The sequence below is a fragment of the Brienomyrus brachyistius genome, chromosome 21 (assembly GCF_023856365.1).
Source record: "Brienomyrus brachyistius isolate T26 chromosome 21, BBRACH_0.4, whole genome shotgun sequence".
NCBI classification, from domain to species: Eukaryota; Metazoa; Chordata; class Actinopteri; order Osteoglossiformes; family Mormyridae; genus Brienomyrus; species Brienomyrus brachyistius.
The window spans coordinates 16,680,762-16,703,738 of record NC_064553.1 but is presented as its reverse complement, the minus strand read 5'-3'; the positions used below and the strand labels follow the sequence as shown (position 1 = coordinate 16,703,738).

General features: G+C 47.1%; 1 protein-coding gene across 1 annotated transcript in view; it reads right to left on the bottom strand.

Moving 5' to 3' along the window:
- The window catches only part of LOC125716945 (neuronal growth regulator 1-like), an 80,666-nt gene that overhangs the window by 28,030 nt on the left and 29,659 nt on the right, over positions 1 to 22,977 (bottom strand). The window contains exons 3-4 of the mRNA XM_048989808.1: positions 19,865 to 19,990; positions 18,101 to 18,232 (exon numbers count right to left, since the gene is read on the bottom strand). Of these exons, the coding sequence (XP_048845765.1) occupies positions 18,101 to 18,232; positions 19,865 to 19,990 (258 nt within the window). The remainder of the gene's footprint in view (positions 1 to 18,100; positions 18,233 to 19,864; positions 19,991 to 22,977) is intronic.

The window sequence follows — 22,977 nt, the reverse complement described above, 5'->3', positions numbered from 1 at the left end:
TCTGCCATTATTAGAACGCCATTCTGGATTCTTTAGAAACCAACTGAGCCCTGGGAATCAAGACCCCTTGCTGTTTCCCACTGAAACATCACCGTAGTCACCCACACCCCTTTAGGATGCCCTCGCAGGCCAAGTCGGACTCCTAACCATGCCGCTACCAATACCTGCTGATCTCCACCAATCGATCCCTTCACTTTTTTTCGGTGGAGTGCTGCTCGCTTCATCTCCTGAAATGACATGGCGCTTAGCGGGAGAATAATTATTTTTAATTGCTCAAATAACCCCTCTTTGTCAGCTCGCACTCATTAATTTCCCTCGACTGTCGCACTCTCACTATTCCCCCATCTGCTTTGAGGGGGTCCGCATCATCCCGGTGTGGCTGGGGGGCCAACTGTAATGTATAAATGCACCTGCTACTTGTGGAAACTTGACTAGCTTCCAGTGCTACATTTCCGCTTTAGAGAACGGCACTGATGGCAGCTGGATATCACTGCAGCGGTGAAGGTTGCTGGTTCAAGTCCCAAAAAGAATTGTACTGTAGTACTCAAATTGCGTACTTAATGGGAACTAAGCACTTTAAGCTCAGCTGAAACATCTGGGGTCAGCTAACTATAAAGTGTACAACCAACCAGCCATCCTCAGGCTCAGAGAGAGGTTGCAGTACTCAGCCAAGCTTCCCGGGAAGGAAGGAGCCACTCAGCCTGCAATTCCAGGCCAGACAGCCGCGCACTCCAAGCTCTACGTGGCCCGGGGCTTTTATGGATCGGCCGGCTCGGTTCAAACCTGGAAACCAATTAGTGTGGACTTCACCTCCAGTGCGGAGGATGTGCGGCATTCAAAACTGGCCTTTTATTTGACAAGCTGCTGAGAACAAACTGACACAGACCATGTGAACAGCCTGCCTGCCATCTCACCTCCTACGTCTTGCCGGAAGCCCCCCGTGGTCAACATCCGGACTTGGGTACGAGTCCCGAGCCTCTTTTATGTCGTCATCCATCCACGTAAGTATGAGCAACTTCATAAACTACAAATGCCACTGAAACATGATGAAGACTATTCTCCCGGGTGCTTTAAAAACTGTATGGTCTTTCCCAAAATGCGGCCTATTAAATGCGAGGCATCCAGGTGAAGCCGTCATAGCATAGATTGGAACATTCATGTCAGCAGAACTTCATTCAGAGCTTTATTGTTTCATTACTGTCTCTGTACTCTGTACCTCGCTGACTCTAAGAGGGTCAATGTGTATGCCTGAAGGAACAGGCAGGGGGCGCTCTAACAGCCCCCCCACCCCCAAGCTGGTTTTGGAGGAAAGTTTCAATGGTGGGACACCTTTAAGCAGATACTTTGTAAAGATACCTTGTAAAGAACTGCTGTAGCGTGCTTAAAAGCGATGATTTCATAAAGAATTTTCCACACTCCAAACATGGTTCCGGGTGACCTAAAGGCACATCTTCCTAATTAATTCAGAAATGAAGCGCTAACCTGCCCTATCCTGTTCTTCAGTGATTCTCTTTGGCCTTCGATTAATCCAAGAAGCCCACGCAGTAATTCAGCAGAACTCTAAAATGCTTTTATACACATAGTTAACCAGAGAAACCTCGGCTCTTTGTGAGGATTTCTCCTGTTGTGCTAAAATATCACTGCTATGACAACAGATCGATGAGCGGACAGCTCACAGACTCATCAAGTCTCAAACTCATCAAGTAAAGAAACACAGAAATCCATAGGTCACCTGTGGGCCACCTCCAAGGTTGGGGGTTCGATTCCCACCTCCTGAATCTTCTTCCACTGACTGCACCAAGTTCCTGCAGGTATACAGTCCAGGAACATGTGTTTAGGGGTAGTGTCGGCTGTAGTGTCTGGATGTGTTCCAGAGTGGACTGGCACCCCATCCAGGGTGCGGCCTGCAATCCCTAGGAAACCAGGGTCACTGCAACCCTACACTGGATAAGCAGTTATGGAAGAAGTGGGCATATGTGCATGAAATCACTGCACATCTACTATGTAAATCAGAATGTAGAAATAGGTACAAAGTGGTATAGAGTGGCCCTCATAATGAGCACTAGGCTGCAAGCATCCATGCTATTCCATGATCAAAGGGAAATTTAAATCCTCTGGGCTGGAGAAGCTGCTATCATCCAATCCTTGATGTGACCCCCCCTTCAAAATATACAGATCTCGCACTTCAGGCCTTTGCCAAAACACACAACAGAAGCACCCCCTCAACCCCTGCCCACCCATGGGTCCTGAGATATGGGTCAGTGTTGTTTTGGCTGAGTGATAACTTGGCCCATTTGTACGTGTTAAATATGAGAGCAGGTACACATGTCAGTGTGCCGGCGTGATGCCGTGTGGGAGAGCTGCAGGCCTGCCGGGCGATGCGGCGGTAACAGGAAGCTCCGCCCAGTCCCAGTCACACCACCATGTCCGCTTCCCCGCTCACCGCGAACGGTGCATATGAAACACATGCTACACACTCATCCACAGGGTTGTTTCAACCAGCCCGCTGCTTCTGTCCCATCTCCCTGCTCGCGTGGGGTTCTTTAAGCCGTGACTCGCCACCCCCATTCCCAGAGAGAAACAGCGCCCCCTGCTGCTCCACCTATGCCAGCAACAAGATTTGCTGACCCATCTTCCATACAGTAATATTTCAGCTTATGACATTGATGGTTGGAAAAAACGACGGGTCAGACAGATACATCCCAACGGACAAGGGTTCAACTTGCAGAAATCATCAGTGAATGCCATTATATTAGAATCAGAAATATCTTTATTGGCCAAGTATATTAAACAAACAAGACATTTGTCTTGGTGGTTGTGTCCCGATATAACATATTCAATTCAATTTATTTTTATATAGCGCCTTTCACGACAGAGTCCTCCCAAGGCGCATCACAAAAAGAAAGAAAGGGAAAGGAAAGGAAAGAAATCAAATAAAGCTAGATGACAATGGAGAAGAGGAACCAAAACATCCCAAACAGAGAGAAACAACCTCTTGGGGTCCAAGGTCAACTGGCTGCCTAACCCCCCTGGGCAAACTAACATTGCTGAAAACAGAAAGAGTGGACTTGCTTGCGAAAACCAAGGCGTTTTCCACGGTGGCCTGTGTAGGGTGGCATTGAAGGCTGCACACATGATGATACAGTTTATATGTTCCATTCACGATAACATATAACATGCAAGACAATTTACCAGTATGTACACATGAAATTGTACAAAGACTTTTTCCATCCATCCATCCATCCATCCATCCATCAGTTAACTGCTTACCCTGGTCTGGGTTGTGAGGGGCCCTAAAGCCTATTCCCAGCTGGAGTGCACCCAGGTTGTGATGCTAGTCCATGACAGAGGCGGTAAATATTCTTTATGAAATTATGTCTACGACCAACAGTTAATGACATTTAAAAGTCTGTACACAAACAAGAGTCATTCACGGTGTTTTCATCTCAGGTTGTACGTTTCTCATTTTTTGGACAAAGCAATAATGTTTTTCTCTCGATCCTTCTGGCATCTTTCCATATTTCCAGCTTCCCAGAACTGCTGTTCTGACTGGATCAGTAACGGGACGACGGTTATGTATTATATACGTGTTTTATGACACCGTGGTGAATGAGATCAAGGCGCTGGTGCGACTGGGGGTGGGGGGAGGTTCCAAAGTGCACTTGTGTCTTGCATTATTCATGACGAGGAGCGGGTGAGATCCAGCAGACACGCCATCCGCTTCATGGAGCGGGAGACAGAGATTATTTGATCAAAGATCCAGGTTTTTTTTTTCCTCTGTGAGCTGTATGATGTCTTGGCGACAGGAACATCTCGGAAAGGCACCTGTGTGCCAGAGGAGATCAGACGGACGATCCGCGGATCACGTACAGACGCTTAACACAAGCGGGACCGCTGACTCTCTGTCTCGCTATAACCCTCGCAGCTGGGGGCGTGAAAACGTACGCCTCAGATTTCCAACTCCGGACACACTTTCCTGTGACTTTAATTAAATTGCTTAAATCGATTGGTCAGGCCCTTAGAGATTAAATCCGAGACTGAATATCCGCGTATTTTTGTCTTTAACTCTCCGCCAGTTCACTCGTCTGCTAGTTGGCCTGTGCTATTCCAGGCCACCGCATCCTCTCACTACGTGGAGACGTTAACACCCCCCCCCCCCCCACCACCAACCGATCGCTGCGAAATTTAGATCCTATTTTTAACTTTCAGCTTCTGCCATTAGACTTTGGTGAATAATGACCTGGAAAATTCAAATGAGATGAATATAATATGACGTTAATTCGCCTAGAACGGCAGCGCGCACAATAATAAAAAAATCGAATAAATAAAAAACACAAAGGCTCATTCCGGTAGCTTGGCGTGCTGCGCTGTGGCTCCAGGAAGCCACTCCTGGGGCCCGGCTTGAGGATTCGGATCAGAGCCAGCGGTGACACTGACTTTCACTGACAGCCCACCTCCCTTTGCTTCTGGACATCTGGATATTTGGACAGTGCCCCAACTCTCTCGAGGTCCAGCTGTACATGGGGAGAAAGGGCAGACGAGCGGTTGCCAGGTTACATGGCTGTCAATCCCCACCCCCATTTTCTTTAGGCAGATCCTATGTTGCAGCCATGTAATTAGAGTATGGCACGTGCATTGGCATTGGATCCACAGCTCCCTTCCTGGTAGTGGGCCTACATCATGGTCATGTGATTAGAGTACAAAATCTTGATTGGCTGTCAATCTACAGCACCCACTTCCTGTAGGAGGGGCCTATGGTACCATCATGCTCCCCCTGCTGAGGAGTGGCACTGAGGATCAAAAACTACCTATTTGAGCTTCGATGCCCCCTTCCACTGCCCCCCCCTACTGTCCAGCCTTCCAGGGCACTTCAGGGACAAGGCTCCAGATCTGCTGTGCTACAGCCAAAAGCAAACACACTTAAACTGTTTGTTTAAAAATTATACCATTTGACTGCAGCCACTGCAATTTCATTTAAATCTCTGGCCGGGGCTTCATTTATCCACACCGGGGGCCATTTGTTATAATTTAATTACCCCAAGCTGACAATGAACTGCCAAGCGTGAGCCAGTCCAGGTGGGGGCAGCGCAAGGTGGCCGAGTCGGCTTGGTCATACGCACCTATGGGTGAGTAACTGAAGGTCTCGCCTCCCCCAGGCTACGCGAGTGACCACGCAGGTCACGTTCACTTAAGCTGAAAAATCATTATTCTTTGTTAAGTGGGTGAGAGGCACATCAAGATGTGAATATATTTAATTGACTTCAGGGGGGCAGGTGACAATTACACCCTTTCACATCAGGGGGGTTCTGTTCCCCATGACGATGAAACTGAGGTCCTTGGCCTTACACCCCAATTCCCTCCCCCAAAAACCTGTCACTGTTTTTAACTTATGCTCTGAAGCTTGAAATTCCCCTCCATCCAACCCCGGGTCACTTGTTTCTGTCCACCACCCCCTGGGACTCCTTTCGGGGTTACCTGCGATAACACCTGACCTTGTGATACCGCATCAACACCCTAACAATGAGCTGAGGTGGCAGTGGAAGATTAGAACCCCATGGATGTGCTGGGCACTTTTCTCATACCTCCATGCAAACAGGGGGTGCCATGTTTATAGAATACATGTGTGAGAACAGGCAGGGGGGGGAGTTATGCTTTCCACCAGCCATCTATGTCCTACACCATCGATTTGCCGATTCACTGTTCCGCTTCTTAGCGCTGCCTTCGTTGGACATTGTTCAGAAAATGCCGCCTCGCTCTTTCAGGTACCCCTAACACAAACTTGCTGCACAAATTAGCTACCTCTCTCTTCCCGGGCTCCGGAAAGATCCTCTCAGCCCCACTTCCGAGCTACTTTGGGAGCTGCCAATGAAAGGAGGGACATGTTTATTTCTGGTATCTATATGCAACACCGTTTCGGATCAGGGGGTAATTTATAACATCAGCAAAATGAGTTGCGACTTGACAGATGGCTTCATAAGCGCGCGGCCACCTTCAGACCGGCTCGGAAAGTCACTGACAAGCCCGGCTCGCACAGTGAGATACCCTGCAGTCAGGCCAGGGCGACAAGCTCCTCACAAAGCACCTAAATATAATCACAGCACAGCAAAACTGCTCCCCCCAGCTCAGTACCATCTCCAGGATGATTCAAAGTTTCACTAAACATGATCAATTTTAAAGAAACATTCATTTTTCTAGCTCATAACTGAAATATATTTTGCATGTTTAAAAAATATGTCGCATATATTCGGTGGGTAGCACCATTGCCTCACATATCTCAGGCCTGGGGGTTCGAATCCCACCACTGTGTGTGGAGTTTGCATGTTTTCCATGTGTTGTGCCGGTTTGGTCGAAGTACATTAGTTTCCTTCCACAGTCCAAAAGTGTCTCTAAATCATGGACCATGTGTGTGTCCAGAGAAGGAATAGCACTCTGTCTACGGTGTCCCCGGCTCTATTCTGCCTGACAGAGTCTCCCTGGATATACGACTGGAAGACTGGTGGATCTACATTGCCAAGGTCAGCTCACTCTGGCTAGGGAATATTTATCTAGATATCTTACTGTATGCCTCTGCCTATCAGAGGCCAAGGGTTTCAGCAGAAAGCCCAGAACCACTGGCAACATTTCATCTTGGTCGCTATCATCAGAACGCACCTGAGCCAGTCTGGAAGAGGTGAGACACCAATCGATGGCTGGCAAGGAGAAGTGATGGTTGCAAACAGAGAGGTGATTTATCCACTTAGAAACATTCACCCCATTGGGTAGAATATGTCCAGCAAAGGCATGGGACTAACAGGACAGGGGCTCAGAGATCCATAAGCAATCAGGACCACTGTTGTACATTCAAAAGACTATAGCTAAAAAGGAGCGCAGGTACACTCAGAGAATGTCAATGTGCGAAAAATGCTGTCCTCCTACCAGCAGGGGGCACTACCTTTGTCATCTAAACACAGACTCCCTCCCTTACAAGGACAGCCATTGTATAGGCTCGGTCCTTAAGGCCCAAGGCAATTATGGCCTACTCATACGTGTGGCAAAACGTCTCAAAGCTTATAGCACTAACACGGGATCCTCACAGCTTGAAGCTGTGATTTGAGGTTTAATTCGGTGTTGCTTTCCTACATAAAGTACCAAGCAAAATGAGCATCTACTTTAAGAGGCCCCCTTTAGAATTTTCGATACCACAAACACTTCTAATTGTTTGTTCTGGTGGCTGGAGGGAGCCTATACTAGACAGCACAGGACACAAGGCTGGGGCACACCCTGATGAGGACACCCAATAGGCTCTAATGGGGAAGCCAATCAGGGAGAAATGGGGGAACTCAAAGGCCAGCTATGAGGGAAGCCAGCAGGCAGTAATGGGGAACCTGATCAGGGAGAGATGGGGGAACCAAAAAGCAGCTATGAGGGAACCCAGCAGGCAGTAATGGGGAACCTGATCAGGGAGAGATGGGGGAACCAAAAAGCAGCTATGAGGGAACCCAGCAGGCAGTAATGGGGAACCTGATCAGGGAGAGATGGGGGAACCAAAAAGCAGCTATGAGGGAACCCCACGGGCAGGAATGAGGAACCGGATCAGGGAAAGATGGAGGCAATAGGCATTAATTATGGAACCCGATCAGGAAGAAATGGGGGAACCCAGAGGAAACCCAATAGACAGTGATGGGGAATGAGGGAACTGGACTTAAGCACCCAAATGCAGAGAGAGCTGGTCTCAAACCCCATTCTCCATATACAGGCTGAATCCTGCTGTAAACATATACTATACTGTCTCCAGGGATAGTATATACAATCATCACAGCCACTAGTTTTTATTTATACAAATGAGACAAAAATAAATCGTCACCACTATCCAATTTATGCCTTAAATAGTAATATTTACTACTGTAAAATAGAAATAAAAGATGAGCTTTGATGTCTCTCTGGATTTACGCAAGTACTGTATTCATGTCATGTTCATTGCTGAAACTTTCTGACTAGAGGGAAGAGACAGTTAGACATGGGGAAATCAGTGTGCCCCCTGAAAACGCCCTTCTACAGTTTGGCAAACAACTGAGCTGCCCTGGGGACCTGGTGAACCAGCGCTGCCCGCCCAAGTCTGGAAAGGAGTCGTACAACAGAATGAGTTACGCAGTGAAGTTACGGAATAGATTTCATCATCAGGAGACCCGGAGAGTTGACTTCCATCCAATAATGCTCTTATCGAAAGCTGACTTTTGCATTTCAAGCAAACTCCTCATACATGCACTTTATATATAAGCATATATAATAAATATTACATATTCATTATTGCTACTTCGTTATAAGGGACCATGGGGAATTTAAATGAATGTGATTTCCAAACATAATCATGGAAATGTAATCCAATTTAATTTGATATATTGTAAGCGTTTTTCCTGAAAAAGTAAGAACTGGATGAGAGAAAGTTTGGCATCAGATATGGAGGCCTGTGGTAAACAGCCAGCAGTCATTGTACACTTTCAGATAAGTAACAGACCAAGCAGAGTGACCCATTACAGGTCATGAAAAGTAGGTGTCCTACCTCGAGTTAAAATTCTTTATTCGCCTCGACACTCCAGCATTGATTGATTTCAATTGACTGAGTCCCCTACAATACTTATCTCTTGACGCACAAATCTCCATCTAACTCGAGTCATTAATAATTGAGTCATTAACTATAAAATAACGATTTCAAATGATATAGACAGCCACACTCCATACACACAATCGCCTTGTTGCACAAGCTGAGCCTCATACAGATACAGCCAGCAGCTCATGAGATGTTCCGGTCCTATATGCGAGCTGTGCATTTAGCCTGGCCGTCAAAGATCCCTGTCGTATCATTAGTGTTTCTCCTTTTAACGATGCTTTGCAGAAAAATCGGCAACGTTTAGCTGTTATAGTGATCAGACCCAGGTCAGTATATTCAACAACTGCAATGAAGCTTCTTAATTCAAATCAGCCCCTAAATGACTCGATTTGACTCCAGCTCTTATCGCCTTTCAGGTCTGTTTAGTAGAAACGCAGTAATTTTAAAGGCCGGCCTTGGAACACAGAAGGGCGGGAAATTTGGGATTGTTTTTAAGAATGGGCCTCGTCTCTCCAGAAGAAGCTACTTGGCACAGTCTGCCCCGGTCTGAATGGATGCTTGAGCCGGGCACGGCCACAGTCGGGGGCTCTTCCTCGTTATCTCCGGTGCCCGGAGGAGCCGGGGGCTTTGGGCTCACGTGCCTCCGGTCGGCATTGTGTTGGCCGAGATAAAAGCCGCGGGATCACGGTGCCGGCGGCCGGGAGCAATTTAAATCAAAGCTGGCCCGGAATTGTGGGGTCCTTTCTTAAGCTTACTGTCAATTTGTTCGGGGTGATATTGGCTGATATCAAGGCATTGTACTGCTCCCCCATTTATAACCAAGGTTTACCAGCAAATTTGACATTAATGGGACAGAAAGGCAAAAATCCATTATTTCCACGGCCTTCAGCTGATTGAGAGAAAAAAAAAACAACGATACTGAAAAATAGCGTGTAGCCTCAGTGACGGTGATAATGCAGGGAGGAAGGTTTATGGATTTTTTTCTGGTGTCTGGCTGGGAGATTTTAATAGGGAAATGTGCGCACACACACACGCGACAATGTCTGTCCTGTTAGGGAATGGCGACACTGTGCAACCGATGCCTCCCTTATGCTGTTGCACCGTATGTCTTTGTGCAATTATATTACTCTTGACTACATGCTTGTAAGCCCTGTCGAATTAGATGTATCAGTGTAACAGGTCCAATCCAAACCCTAATGTGACTGTGGGTGTTTTGTCCTACTCATTGTAGTTGAAACTACAGCAAATGGCACACGCACCCCCTCATCTCGGACCCTGTATCACAGCCTCAGTCTGATCTACATCCTGCAAATCGCTAACCTCCCTTTTCCTGTGATACCCCCCCCCCCCCACATGTGTACCTTACTGTCGCTATCTGGTCACGTAGCCCCTGGACCTAGCAGATACTGACTCATGTCACTCTCCCGAGCCGTCTTCCCTCTCAGGTTAGGGACATGATCACCTTGTGCTGGTGACATACACAGGATCCCAGTCTGTGTATGTTTAGGTACCTGTCAGGTCATGGCCTCAGGGGCTGGTGTTTTAAACCAGTGTCTCTCAGCCTCTGGTCTGCGGTCCAGCAGCAGGCAGGGAAACATGATTCAGTCCCTAATGGGCTGCCATAGTGATGCCAACCCCATCACTGCTTAGCAAATTTCCCCGGTCGGTGAAATATACCAAGGAAATGAGGCTGGGCAAAATGCATGATATACAGACTTATATCGTCATGGGAAATGTAAAGAATAAGAAAATGAGAAACTTCAGTAAACTGACAATAAGTAGCATGCGTGATAGCGCACGTCAGCCTATCACATCACAGAAACCAACGCAATTCCCACCTCATGGAAAAATGTTCAAAACGAACAACCTATGTCCAGCAAATACTCAGCAAACTGACTGAGTTAGTGGAGCAGCCCCACATGCTACTGTGATGGTATCCTGGAAGAGATAAGCCCTCCCTCAGAGAGAGCTTCAGGTATCGGTGGAGAAAGCGACAGCTCAGCAGCCACGACGGCTTTTAAAAAACGAGATATTGTGGATAAACCAGGTAAAAAAGACATTGGTGTGGCAGTGCTTTGGCAGTTTATAGAAGCCCAGAACAAGCAATAGACTGGTGCTGTGTGTTATAAACTCTGCTGAAAACTTGTGCGGACTAAACTCGAAAATGCTACAAATGTATTTAACCGCTGGAAGCACTGCCATCCAATAGAACATACAGAATGCAAATGCTTACAGACACAGATACCAGCAATTAGGGTTTCCACGTTCAGTCTGAAGAAGAATGGGGCAAATAGTGTCCTGTGCTGGTTAGAACAGAACACAGCATTTTATTTTTCACTATGGGTGTCAACTCTGCCAGCAACGTCAAACCCAGTCCTTGGAATAAGTAGTGAAGTAGTGAGGCAGTTAGAGAAAAAAACCTAGCAAGTTTTACTCACTAAGACGTTTTTGCATGTTTTTTTTTTTTTTAATTAAAATTAGATTTCGGTGTGTAGTCCATTCAATTCGTCTTTTCTCATGTTTGGAATTTGCTTAAGGGTAGTCTCGGGGTTTTAGGAGCCTTGATCCTTGTTTTAAAGCTTCTAAATACAAGGTCCTACATTATTTCATTGATACTGCTCATATCAGTACTGAGATATGCATTCATTTGATGCTTTGTGATAGATTAGAACTGTCTTGTATTTCCCTCTTATCACAGCCAGTTGTGGCTGCAGTGATCATCTATGGAGCTCCTGCAACGGCAGCCCTGACAGGGAAACAGCGAGGACTGCAGTGAACATCTACAGAGCTCCTGTAACGGCAGCCCTAACAGGGAAACAGTGAGGACTGCAGTGACCGTCTACGAAGCTCCTGTAATGGCAGTCCTGACAGGGAAACAGCGAGGACTGCAGTGACCATCTATGAAGCTCCTGTAACGGCAGTCCTGACAGGGAAACAGCGAGGACTGCAGTGACCGTCTACGGAGCTCCTGTAACGGCAGCCCTGACAGGGAAACGGCGAGGACTGCAGTGACCGTCTACGGAGCTCCTGTAACGGTAGCCCTGACAGGGAAACGGCGAGGACTGCAGTGACCGTCTACGGAGCTCCTGTAACGGCAGCCCTGACAGGGAAACGGCGAGGACTGCAGTGACCGTCTACGGAGCTCCTGTAACGGCAGCCCTGACAGGGAAACGGCGAGGACTGCAGTGACCGTCTACGGAGCTCCTGTAACGGCAGCCATGACAGGGAAACGGCGAGGACTGCAGTGACCGTCTACGGAGCTCCTGTAACGGCAGCCCTGACAGGGAAACGGCGAGGACTGCAGTGACCGTCTACGGAGGTCTTGTAACGGCAGCCCTGACAGGGAAACGGCGAGGACTGCAGTGACCATCTACGGAGCTCCTGTAACGGCAGCCATGACAGGGAAACGGCGAGGACTGCAGTGACCGTCTACGGAGCTCCTGTAACGGCAGTCCTGACGGGGAAACAGCGAGGACTGCAGTGACCGTCTACGGAGGTCTTGTAACGGCAGCCCTGACAGGGAAACGGCGAGGACTGCAGTGACCGTCTACGGAGCTCCTGTAACGGCAGCCATGACAGGGAAACGGCGAGGACTGCAGTGACCGTCTACGGAGCTCCTGTAACGGCAGTCCTGACGGGGAAACAGCGAGGACTGCAGTGACCGTCTACGGAGCTCCTGTAACGGCAGCCCTGACAGGGAAACGGCGAGGACTGCAGTGACCGTCTACGGAGCTCCTGTAACGGCAGCCATGACAGGGAAACAGCGAGGACTGCAGTGACCGTCTACGGAGCTCCTGTAATGGCAGTCCTGATGGGAAAACAGCGAGGACTGCAGTGACCGTCTACGGAGCTCCTGTAACGGCAGCCCTGACAAGGAAACATCGAGGACTGCAGTGACCATCCCACCCAAAGGTTCCGGTAGGCTGGACTCCCGAGGAAGCAGCCGGTCGCCAGGACGACCTGCGGCATCCCATGGCAGCGTGCTGTGCCCTCGACACGCCTCGCGGGCCCCGGGACGAGCGGCAAAACGTGCAAAGAGCACGCTCGCTCCTGACAGGGTGTCAGATGCCTACCTGCAGCCCAGGAGCTGTGAAGTAGCTAGCCCCCCCCACTGGGCTGATTCGGTTTTCCTGCGAAAGCATGGGCCGGGGGGGCACTTTCCATGTGTTATCACGCTGCCATAACAGACGCTTGCCAGTCGATGATGGCGTGGCCCTCAATTGGCCCGTGGCTATTTGTAAGGGTTCACAGCATTAATTAATGCGAATGTAGCGCGTTTGCCCAGCAGGCAGCCTGTGCCCTCACACGTACAGTACAAGGTTGCGGCTTGGCTTTCAGCCCCCATTCCGTGGGAATGGTCAGGGGCGCCGGTCATCTTCTGTGTGGGTGGACCCCAGAAACGACAAGCAGATTTGGGAAGATGGAAAGCCAACGAAGGCCTTCGATGGTGCAAAATGAAGAGCATGGAATATTACCCACCCATGCAAGGAAAAATGGAACCCGCGGTCACATGACACATTTAACCACTGGCTTTTGTGTCCCATCTACAGTTATCGTGTCACGGGGGAAGACGTGCAGGCCGTCACGGACAGAGGGATCTTGCTTTTATTGGGCTACACAAAGGCACCCCATCCAAGTTCTCCTGTTCAGGGAAGCGGGGTCCATAGATACCGGCGAGGAGGAGAGACGTGGGCTGCAAGCAGGGCTGCAGAAGACCCCACCCCGGAGGAAAGAGAAAGCTATTCTCCAGTCCCGCTAATATTAGATATTCATGTAGAAATAATTATATCCGTCGCCGACTCAAAGGCTTTGGTCCAGTGATGGTTTAATGGAAGACTCCGGGAAAAATAATGGTGCAGTTATCTCGCCAAAAGGTCTGGCGTATTTTCAAAGCGGCCGCCCGGCTTTACACTCCGCCGCCGTAAGACCTCCTTACAGACAGTAAAGAAATGTTACCGGGCAAAGCTATACTTATTATTTTCTTGCAGAAACACTGGATGTCGTCTTTTTTCTTAACCCACTAATGCCGAAGCCTGAATCGTCTCCCTAAAATTGCAACGGCAGGGATAAACGAGGAAAGACAGATGAAACATAAGAGAGCATGAGGAATAATTGAGATTTTAGACTAAGAGGATACGACGGGTAGAGAGAAAGAGAAGCAACAACTGAGATTTTAATCCAAATTTAAGATCTCCTGTACCGGTGATAAAGTGAGATCTATTTTTTTAGATCCAGTGAAGCATTCTGTGAAGATCTGTCAGATCAGTGAGTCCCATCTTTTTGATTACAGCGATTGCATTTATCGTGGAGAAGTTCAGCAGAAAAACCTCAACTATAATAACAATTCCGCCTATAACTACCCCCGATCTGAATACATATCACGCCTGACTGCCATCATTTCAGATTTTATATTTCCTTAATTTAAAATGATTTTTCCAGCTGAGAAACAAGGATTTTCCCCGTCACTGTGTGCAGCATAATACTCTCTGTTTTCTATAAACAGCTGGGGTGAGCAGATCTCAGAGTGGAGATCTTGCCAGCGTTTGACTGATAGGGACATTAACACTGAAATGACGCCCATCAGCAGACTTGCACAGCAAATGGATCCTGCAGCCTAAATGCACTTTTCATGCGTGTGACTGAAACATACATCGCTTAACCTCAATCTACGGTACCAGCCAAAAGCAGACAGGCCAAGCCACCTACAAAGGAGTCGCACCACTTGACCTGGCCATCTGACCGAAACACAGTAGGAATGGGTTTGGAGGAGTTTAAACAGAGAGTGAAGGAAAAGTTGCCAATGAGAGCTCAGCATACGTGGGACCTCCTTCAGGACAGCTGGAAGAGCATCTCAGGAGGCCACCTCATGGAACACGGAGGAGAACGCAGGGTCAGCCAGTTCCTGGAGCAATTGGGGTTAAGGGCCTTGGTCAGGCGCCCAATGGCGGCATCACCAGCAACCTTCTGAGACCCAACCCACAGAGCTGCCCCCTCCCCACCAATAAATGAATTATTATTTTTGTAAATGTTTTTTTTGGCCAGTGCATCATTGCATACATGTTATTTTATAGCTCAGATTTTTTATTCTAAAGTTTCTAGATGTGTCCAAACTTTGACTGGTACTGTGTGTGCAGGTGGTATTCAGCACCGTCAACCGCAGCCTGACAGCGTCACCGTTACAAGATGCATCACTTTGAGCTGAGTTATATTTAGTAGGTGCATCAGTCTCTGGTACCGTTGCCCCACACTTCCAGGGCTGGGGGGGGTTTGATTCCTGTGTCCAAACTTTTGACTGGCACGGTATATAACCCAAAATCAGCACACAGCAAGGCCCATAATTTTAAAATGCTACCCTTAACTGTGATTGGGGTTTACTAGTACACTGAAGAAGGATCTGCTTGTAAACTGCACTTTCAACAGTCATCACCAAGTAAAGGAGATGGGATATTTACTTTCTCATCCATTTAGTTCCAAAGCAACACAAGAGTGAGGACCAGAGAGCAGGGTGAGGCAGTTGGGTTTAAGGGCCTTGCTCAAGGGCCCAATGGTGAAAGGGGATTTGAACCAGAAACCTTCCACTCATGGGAGCAGAACTACACACCAGCAGTCTACAGACTACACTTTTTCCAGAATGGGCTTTGTGTGACATCAGCAGGTCCTCCTTTCCGGGACCTTCTAAAACCGCCTTCCCAGCCGGCTCTGTCACACTTCAGTCCTCCCGTGAGCCTGGACTCTCTCTCTCTCTCTCTCTCTCCCTCCGTCTCTCCACCCCTCTCTCTCTCGCCTGCCGCTCCATCACAAACCTGCCACCCGCTGCCTTGACCCCCATCCGTTCCGCGGCGTTCCGGACAATGGCTCCGGTCGTCTCCCCATTCATCTCAGATGCCCCTCTGCAGCCCCCGCTTTCCATCTCCCTTTAAAAGGGCTCAAATCAAACCCCTTTTGAAGGAAAACGTCTCCCAGGCCATTCAGAGGAAGACAATTATCGCTCAGTTTCCCTCCATGCTTTTCTGGCTCCATGTGACATACAATAGACCCTCCGCCTTCATCTCGAATATTAATCCCCTCGGTCGTGGCCAGTTCGGCTTTAAGGTCAGCCAGTCGGCAGGGATCACCCCTCTGGGATCCACCCCTCTGGGATCCACCCCGCTGGGCCTCTGACACTCTTCAGTCCGCCAGAGTGCCCAATCTTTTGCATAAGCTGATACTTCTTGATCTCTCAGCTGTGTCGGTCAGCCAGCCAGCAGCCCAACCGGCATGATACCGATATGGAAACCAGGGCTCCGACGTGCTTTAGATCCTCAGCTCTTCAAAATGCTCCTCCTGGCTTCTGGACCAGACTCTACGCCTCTCTTGTCTACATGACAGTTAATCTCCTCTGGCTGCACTTGCTATCAGGGCCCCTCAGATTCAACACTCGGCTGTCGATTCAAGCCTTCGATTCAAACATGATCCTCTCTCATGCCTCAGGCCTGGAGTGATCTCTCATCCAACCATCATAAAGGCAAAACCCAAAAATTTAAAGAATGCTACTGTTTTCTTAATTTAATGTCTCATAATAATCATTTCCCATGGTCCACATCGAATCACACCTTCCACTGTTAGGATATTTTAGAATGAACAAACGAGGCAGATTAATAAACCGGCTCGCAGGAAAGTGACAGATCACACATAGTGTTAAGGTGCCGACTACACCCTCCTTACACTTTCACCTGCGATATGACATTATCACCTTGGAAACAGAGAATTATAGCAGTGAGCAGCAAGAAACCAGTTCCAAAGCAGAACATAACCTCACCCGTCTGAGCAGATAAAATATATGAAGGAAGTCATTTTTCAAAAGTACTGGTTAAAGAGGCCAGTTTGGCTTAAGATTAACTACTTGAAGGAATTTTTCCAACATGCCCACACACACACGCACGTACAGATACACAGTCAAAGACACACACACAAACACACACACACACATACCGTACACACACACACAATCTGAGCCTTAACACCATGTTTTAGCATGTCAGGGGTATCTCTGCAGCTCTGACATAAGCCAATTGACAAAGATGATGAATACTAACCATGATTATGGATAACAATATTTAACGAGGCTGATCTGTATATCAGAAGAACCAGCGTCGGAGAAAAATATCCGACAAGCACTTGCTGATCGACCCCAGAATGTGGCATCTGCGCGTGCAGGCAGGCAGTCCACGTTAAAGGGAACCCTCCCCCAAGGCCAGCCAGACATGCGACATTCCTGGGCTGAAACTCAGTCCCATTCCAACTCTGGTGAAGTCTCCCATTATTCCATATCTTCATTTTTGTTATGGTTTTCAAAATAAATATGACACATATACATATATATATAAAATATATAAAATATTTCGCTTCCATAAATATGTATGAGTAAATATTAAGTTAATGTTTTTTAATATAAGTAGAAATTTTGAAAATGAAACGCTTCTTGCCTTATGAGAGATGTATTGTCTGGTTCTGAGTGTAGGTGTGAAGAAACCGCCCCATTTCCCTTTAAAAAGTTTTAAAATACCCAGAGGTCTCACTGAACAGTGCGGCTTTTCTTCCAGTTCTGTGCTCTGGCAGAAGACATCAATAGGCATGAAAAGATCATTATCAGCGTGTATAAATGACTCGGCGATGGGGCTCGTTGAGCGGCGCTGCTGCCTACCACCGGCGCACTTGGATTACTCATTAAACCTTTCGCATGCTTTTAAAAGACTCATTACTGGCGTAATTGAATCGTTCTCGTTACACACTGACCTCTCCTCGCTGCAAAAAAAATAATTTATTTTCCGAAAAGGAGAATCATCCGGTAACATATTAGGAAAAACCAAGAGCAGCAAAAGAATGGGGATGATGATACGAGCAGACGCCCTTGCTGAACGCTACATCGAGCGTTAGCATCTTAGTACGTGTTTTATTTACTTAGAGCGGCTGATTACGAAGCATAATTTTACTGCATATTCAGCAGGGCACATTTAAGGATATAAAAGCGATTTCTGCCTTAAGATCAGAAGAAATTTGGTTTTGTATATGTGGCATTAGATAATTGCATTTCATTGCATACATACCAGCACCAGTCAAAAGTTTGGACACGTCAAGCCTCTTCTAAAGGAGAGTGATATTGTCGTGCCACATGACCTAAAGTCAGTAGAAATGGTTTTGGAGGAGTTTGGCCAGAGAGTGAAGGAAAAGTGCTCAGTGAATGCTCAGTATATGTGGGACCTCCTTCAGGACAGCTGGAAAAGCATCTCAGGAGGCCACCTCATGAGAGTGGTGCATAGAGACGACAGTAAGGTCAGCCAGTCTCTGGATAAAGGTTAAGGCAAATAGAGTTAAGGGCCCTGCTCAAGGGCCCAATGGTGGAATTACTCTGCAAACCCAGGGAAGCAGCAACCCAGTCCCAACCCACAGAGCTGCCAGACTTTGGACAGGTATGTCCAAACTTTTGACTGGTACTGTATGAGGAAAAGGAGGTGATTCTGCTCCTGTACTCACAGTCCACTGTGACTCGCACCGTCCGGGTGTCTGGGTAGGAGATATCGTTCTGAGCGCTGCACTCATAATCTCCCGTCTGGTCGCGCGTGATTCCAGTGATGGTTAGGTACTCCCCGGCGTCAAACTTCTTAGCTAGAAAAAACACACGGAACGACTTATTCGAAACCTAAACAAACATATTTCAACGGTGTGATTTTGGAACGTATTGACTGCTGCACACAAACAGCAAGGCGACAGAAGAAAAGTCAAAGTTTGCAGACGTTACGCCTGTTTTGGAACTATATAAATTCTGTCAGATTAACCAGTTTAAAAGGAAACGGGGAAGATATATACGGGTAAAAAACAATCATAAAAAAGAAATAGAAAATGCAGTAACCACAGTCCAGCAGGGGGGAGAAAGGGGGGGGGCTCAGCTGGATGTCAGGTTATTGACAAATAACAGGTTGATAGAAAAAGCAGTAATTCAAACAGCTTTGTTCATACACAGTGCGGGAGTCAATCCAGTGCAGCCTCCTCCATGAGCGAAACTTATGAAACGCTGCAGTCTTTTCACGTGAGAGGGAAATGCGATGTAACAAAAATGCCAAATTATGCAATTCTGCGGTCCTTGGATGCTGAAGGATTCATTTTCATCTGTCATATATACTAATTTGGATTCGGTTTATTGAAAATAATGTTGGGGATTTCAAACAAACACCTTTAGGATTGGAACTACATGTTTCATCATTAAAAACTTGTGGTCTTTGGTAAATCTTCTGCCTAAAATCACACAGGCAGATCTTTAAGTGCCACATTAATATAACTTAAACTCTGAATCAGTATTTAATCGGATGAGGGCAGACGCTAGGGCAGACGCCTGCTATAGCCACCTGGAGAAAGGGTCTGCTGAACCTCCCATCTGTCTTCATATATCTGCGGAGACATCAGCGAGCTTCACTGTCAAACCAAGCAATACGAGAGTTACAGTATCCCTGCGTCCCGTAATTACTGGAGCACTCCAGTATTCGGTATGAGAGCAATTACAAGCCCCGCGAGGAAAGGAAACACCACTAGCTATCAGTGGGCCATCAAACGCGCGTCTCAGACCTACTTAAAATGTGAGAATATTGCCAGTTAACAGGCAATAGAGTAACATTGGCTTACGGGGGTCTATGCGGAGCTAACCGGAGAAATTATGGACAGCTCGCTGTTGCTGCTAATTGTGTCTTCAAACTAAATGTGGCACTTTGTCTTATAATCAATTCGAATCAATTCACTTTGTTGAAGTGATCGAAGGGAGGACTCAAAGTGTTTAGCAAAGAACAGCAGCAGACTCTGAGAAACCGTAGATGGGTCAGAATTCCAGGTTTGAGTCTGAAGCAGCTATTACTCTGCCATTCTGAACAGCAATCATTTCAGTGTTTATATTCATGCACTGTGAGCATTTTAGGGGATGCTGTCCATAAGCACCAAATGGTAAAGCTGTTAACACTCACAGATAATTTAATCTGTAATATGTGTGTTCCTCTTGTGTTGTGGACACAGGCATAAAGTTACATTGATCCTGAGCTCATTAGAGTTGTGATCGTATAGCGGATGCCCACGCGAAGTATCTAACTGTTCCATAATTCAAGGCAAAGTGTCTGATTAGTCGATGTGATTATCTGATTAGTCTGTTTAATTGCATCTCTTTCTAGAAGACTGTACGGGTAAGGGTCCCATCAGGGTCTTTGTGAAAGACCCGGGATCTGTCCGTCATGCTGACACCACAAGGGAAATACCCACCTAAAGGAGTGACGTGTCTCCAGAAGATAGTAGGCTCTGGCTTCCCAGTGGCCATACAGCTCAGCGTGATGTCACTGCCTTCGTTAACTGTGATGTTGGGGGAAATGTCGTATATCTTGGGAGGAACTGAAAAGAAATAAAGAAACAATTAGTCAACATGCATATCACTGCCTTTAAGACAAACTTCCTACTTATCCAGCTGACCTTTGAGGAGAGTTGGATAGAAGCACAACTAGCTGTTCTCAGAATGTCAGATGTGTGGTGGCATGTGACCAGGATGCTTATGGATATGGTCTCGTCTTCACCAGCCGGTCTCCCCCCGGTGACGGAGCTCGTGGATTCGCACCTCCGCACCTCCGCCTGAAAGCTGCGGCGAGGCTGTTGCAGAGGACGACAATCCCGTTCTTGCGAGGAGCTAGTGAGAGGTAGCCCCTTATTCTCCTCACACGTTCCTCATTCGACCAATTAAACACGCTCCTCTCCCTCCCTCTCGAAATCCCAATTAAACCTTCCTGCAGCCGCACGGATTTGAGTCTCTGTTATACTCGTTTGCACCCGCACGGACAAACAAACACTCGGATGAACGGCTTGCAATTCACACTACTGAGAAAATAGAAGTGCAGACAAATACTGTACTTAATTTGTCACGCAGGCTCATGCTAAGAAATCAGCTGTCAGTCCAATCCCCCCCCCACCCCCAGCTACACAGGCTGAAACAGACATCCTCCTCTTTCTTCTCCTGCTTTATGAAATTTGATCCATGGTTGTCCTTCCATAAACACCGCACTTCTCTCTAGCTGCTGAAACAGCGCTATGTCACTCGCTCAGCACAGTAGATCAAAATGTACTCAGCAACCTGACTGAATGACATTGGCAGTTGTCCCCCCCCCCCCCCCCACGCCCAGATACCCAGGACAAAATAATTATGGTTTGTTCAGTCATTGATTGATAGCTAATTTCACAATAGCAGTGTGCTTGGCCTTCTGATAAGTTTACATTATAAAAATGCTTCTAGGGAATGATTCTGGAATAATTTGGGAATGTAGCTGTCTTCCCAAAAGCTTTTGTGGAAGCAAAAAATGTAAAATTAAAATGGCAAAAAAATGGGCACCATAGTGGGGGTGCTGTGTGGTTCAGCAGGTTAGGAGGTTGTGCTTGTGACCACAAGGTCGCTAGTTCAAATCCCAAGATTAGCAGAGTGATTTTTCCATTAGGCTCTTGGCAAAGCCCTTAACCCCCAGCTCTTCCAGGGACTGTATGACCCTGGTTCTGCAAAATCTGTATGGCTTTTTAGATGAAATCATTTATTAAATAGATAAATGTAAACAAGCAATTTCTCTGATATTTAAGTTCCAAGTATCCGTTCTGATATACATAGAACAAGTAACCTTTCCAAGCAAAACCTTGGATAGTTACATACATTTTTGACGTTGAAGTATTTTCCTAACCAGCGACCTCTCTGAAATTTAACTCGACAAAGAGAACCTCCCAGGCACTCTGTTTTAAACTGTATTTAACTGTATTTTACACGGGAGTGTAATTTTGCGAATTTCTTTGAAGCATTCATAAATTTCCAAGGTCATTGTAATTTGATGAGATGCCATCACATGTGAAATTAAAAAAAATGTACTTATCTGACCAAGGGCAGCTTGTACCTAATATAGCACCCCCCCCCCCCCCCCCCCCCAATGTCAGTGGCTGAGTCAATACCGTAAACATTAACATTTACTTATACTGCTGGGTGTTTTACTGGAGTAATTCAGGTTAAATACTTTGCTCAAGGGTATTGCAGCATGACTCTATTGAGATCTGAACCACTGACTTGAGGTTAAAAGCCCATGTCCTTCACCATAAGTTGCACAGCACTTACTGAGAGACACACAAAGACAACCTTCTGTCAAATCATCCAATCATCTTTCGTGGCTGGAAACTGGGCCCCACCTTATCCCCTCCCCCCGTCACAGACAGGCCGGCGGGCCCGCAGCGTTGTACTCTGCTTGCTTCACTTCACTCAGCAACCTCTTGGCATTTCTTCAGAAATTGGAAAGATGAACATTTCTGTGTGTTCTCTAGCCGAGATTCTGTAATTCTGTAAAATCTGATACTTTGGCAATACGCTGTGGCTCCACAGCATGGAGGCGGCAGCTGCGGACAGACACACTGACCCGTTAACTGGTCAATAGAAACTAAATACTTCAACCTGTTCAAAGATACGGATGAAGAACATAAAATTCCTACATTTACAAAGAACAGCTCCAACCAAGCGAATTCTTAAGATTAAAACAATTAGCTGAGGACATGAAAATAAACTGGAGTTAAAAAATAAATGTTAAGTTGCCCACGTTGGCTCTTGGCATGAGAATCACCCAGGACTCTTCCAGAGAAGCTGGTGGGATGGGCACTAAGTAGGGAGACACAAGTCTGCTGAAAATAGTCCGAAATCCATTTAAGAGGAGAGGTAAGTCTGCTTTGCTTTAGGTGCCAGAAGCAACAATAAGAACATCCAAGAGCTTAGGAGACTCGGGGTGGGGGGTGGGGGGGCATGATGCAAGAAGACGCTCAGAGCCACAAGACTCTGTTGTACACTGGAGGCCCAGCCCGGAAGGTGCTGGTAACATGGAATCATGGGAAAGGTGTCTCATGCAGCTTTGGCCGGGCAAGAGGTTACACTGGATTGCCGGATTACTGACGGGCAATTAAAACAGACATCAGCATGGCAACCGCAAGGCAAGTGGAAGAACAGGAGAATTACAGCTGCATTAAATCCACAGAACGTTACGGGCAAAAGCCAGAGAAGTGTTAATTGAGCTGACTGGCTCCAAACGCCAGTGACCGCGGCCAACACGTCTACTGGATACGCACGACTTCAATGCAACGCTAAGGGTTCGGGCATCGCTGGAGGGTGGCGGGGGAGGGTATCGCAAACAATTTTCTGGAATACCCGAGGTAAGGCTTTCTAGTCAAGGGTTTAGCAAACCATGCACAATTACGAAGTGAAGGCCCGTAAGTCGTGCAATTACTGTGCAGTGGCCATTAATGAGGAAAGTGCTTCATTTGAATATTGATGGCTTTTTTTTTAATGAGGTAAAACGGTTTGCTCGGATATCTGCGAT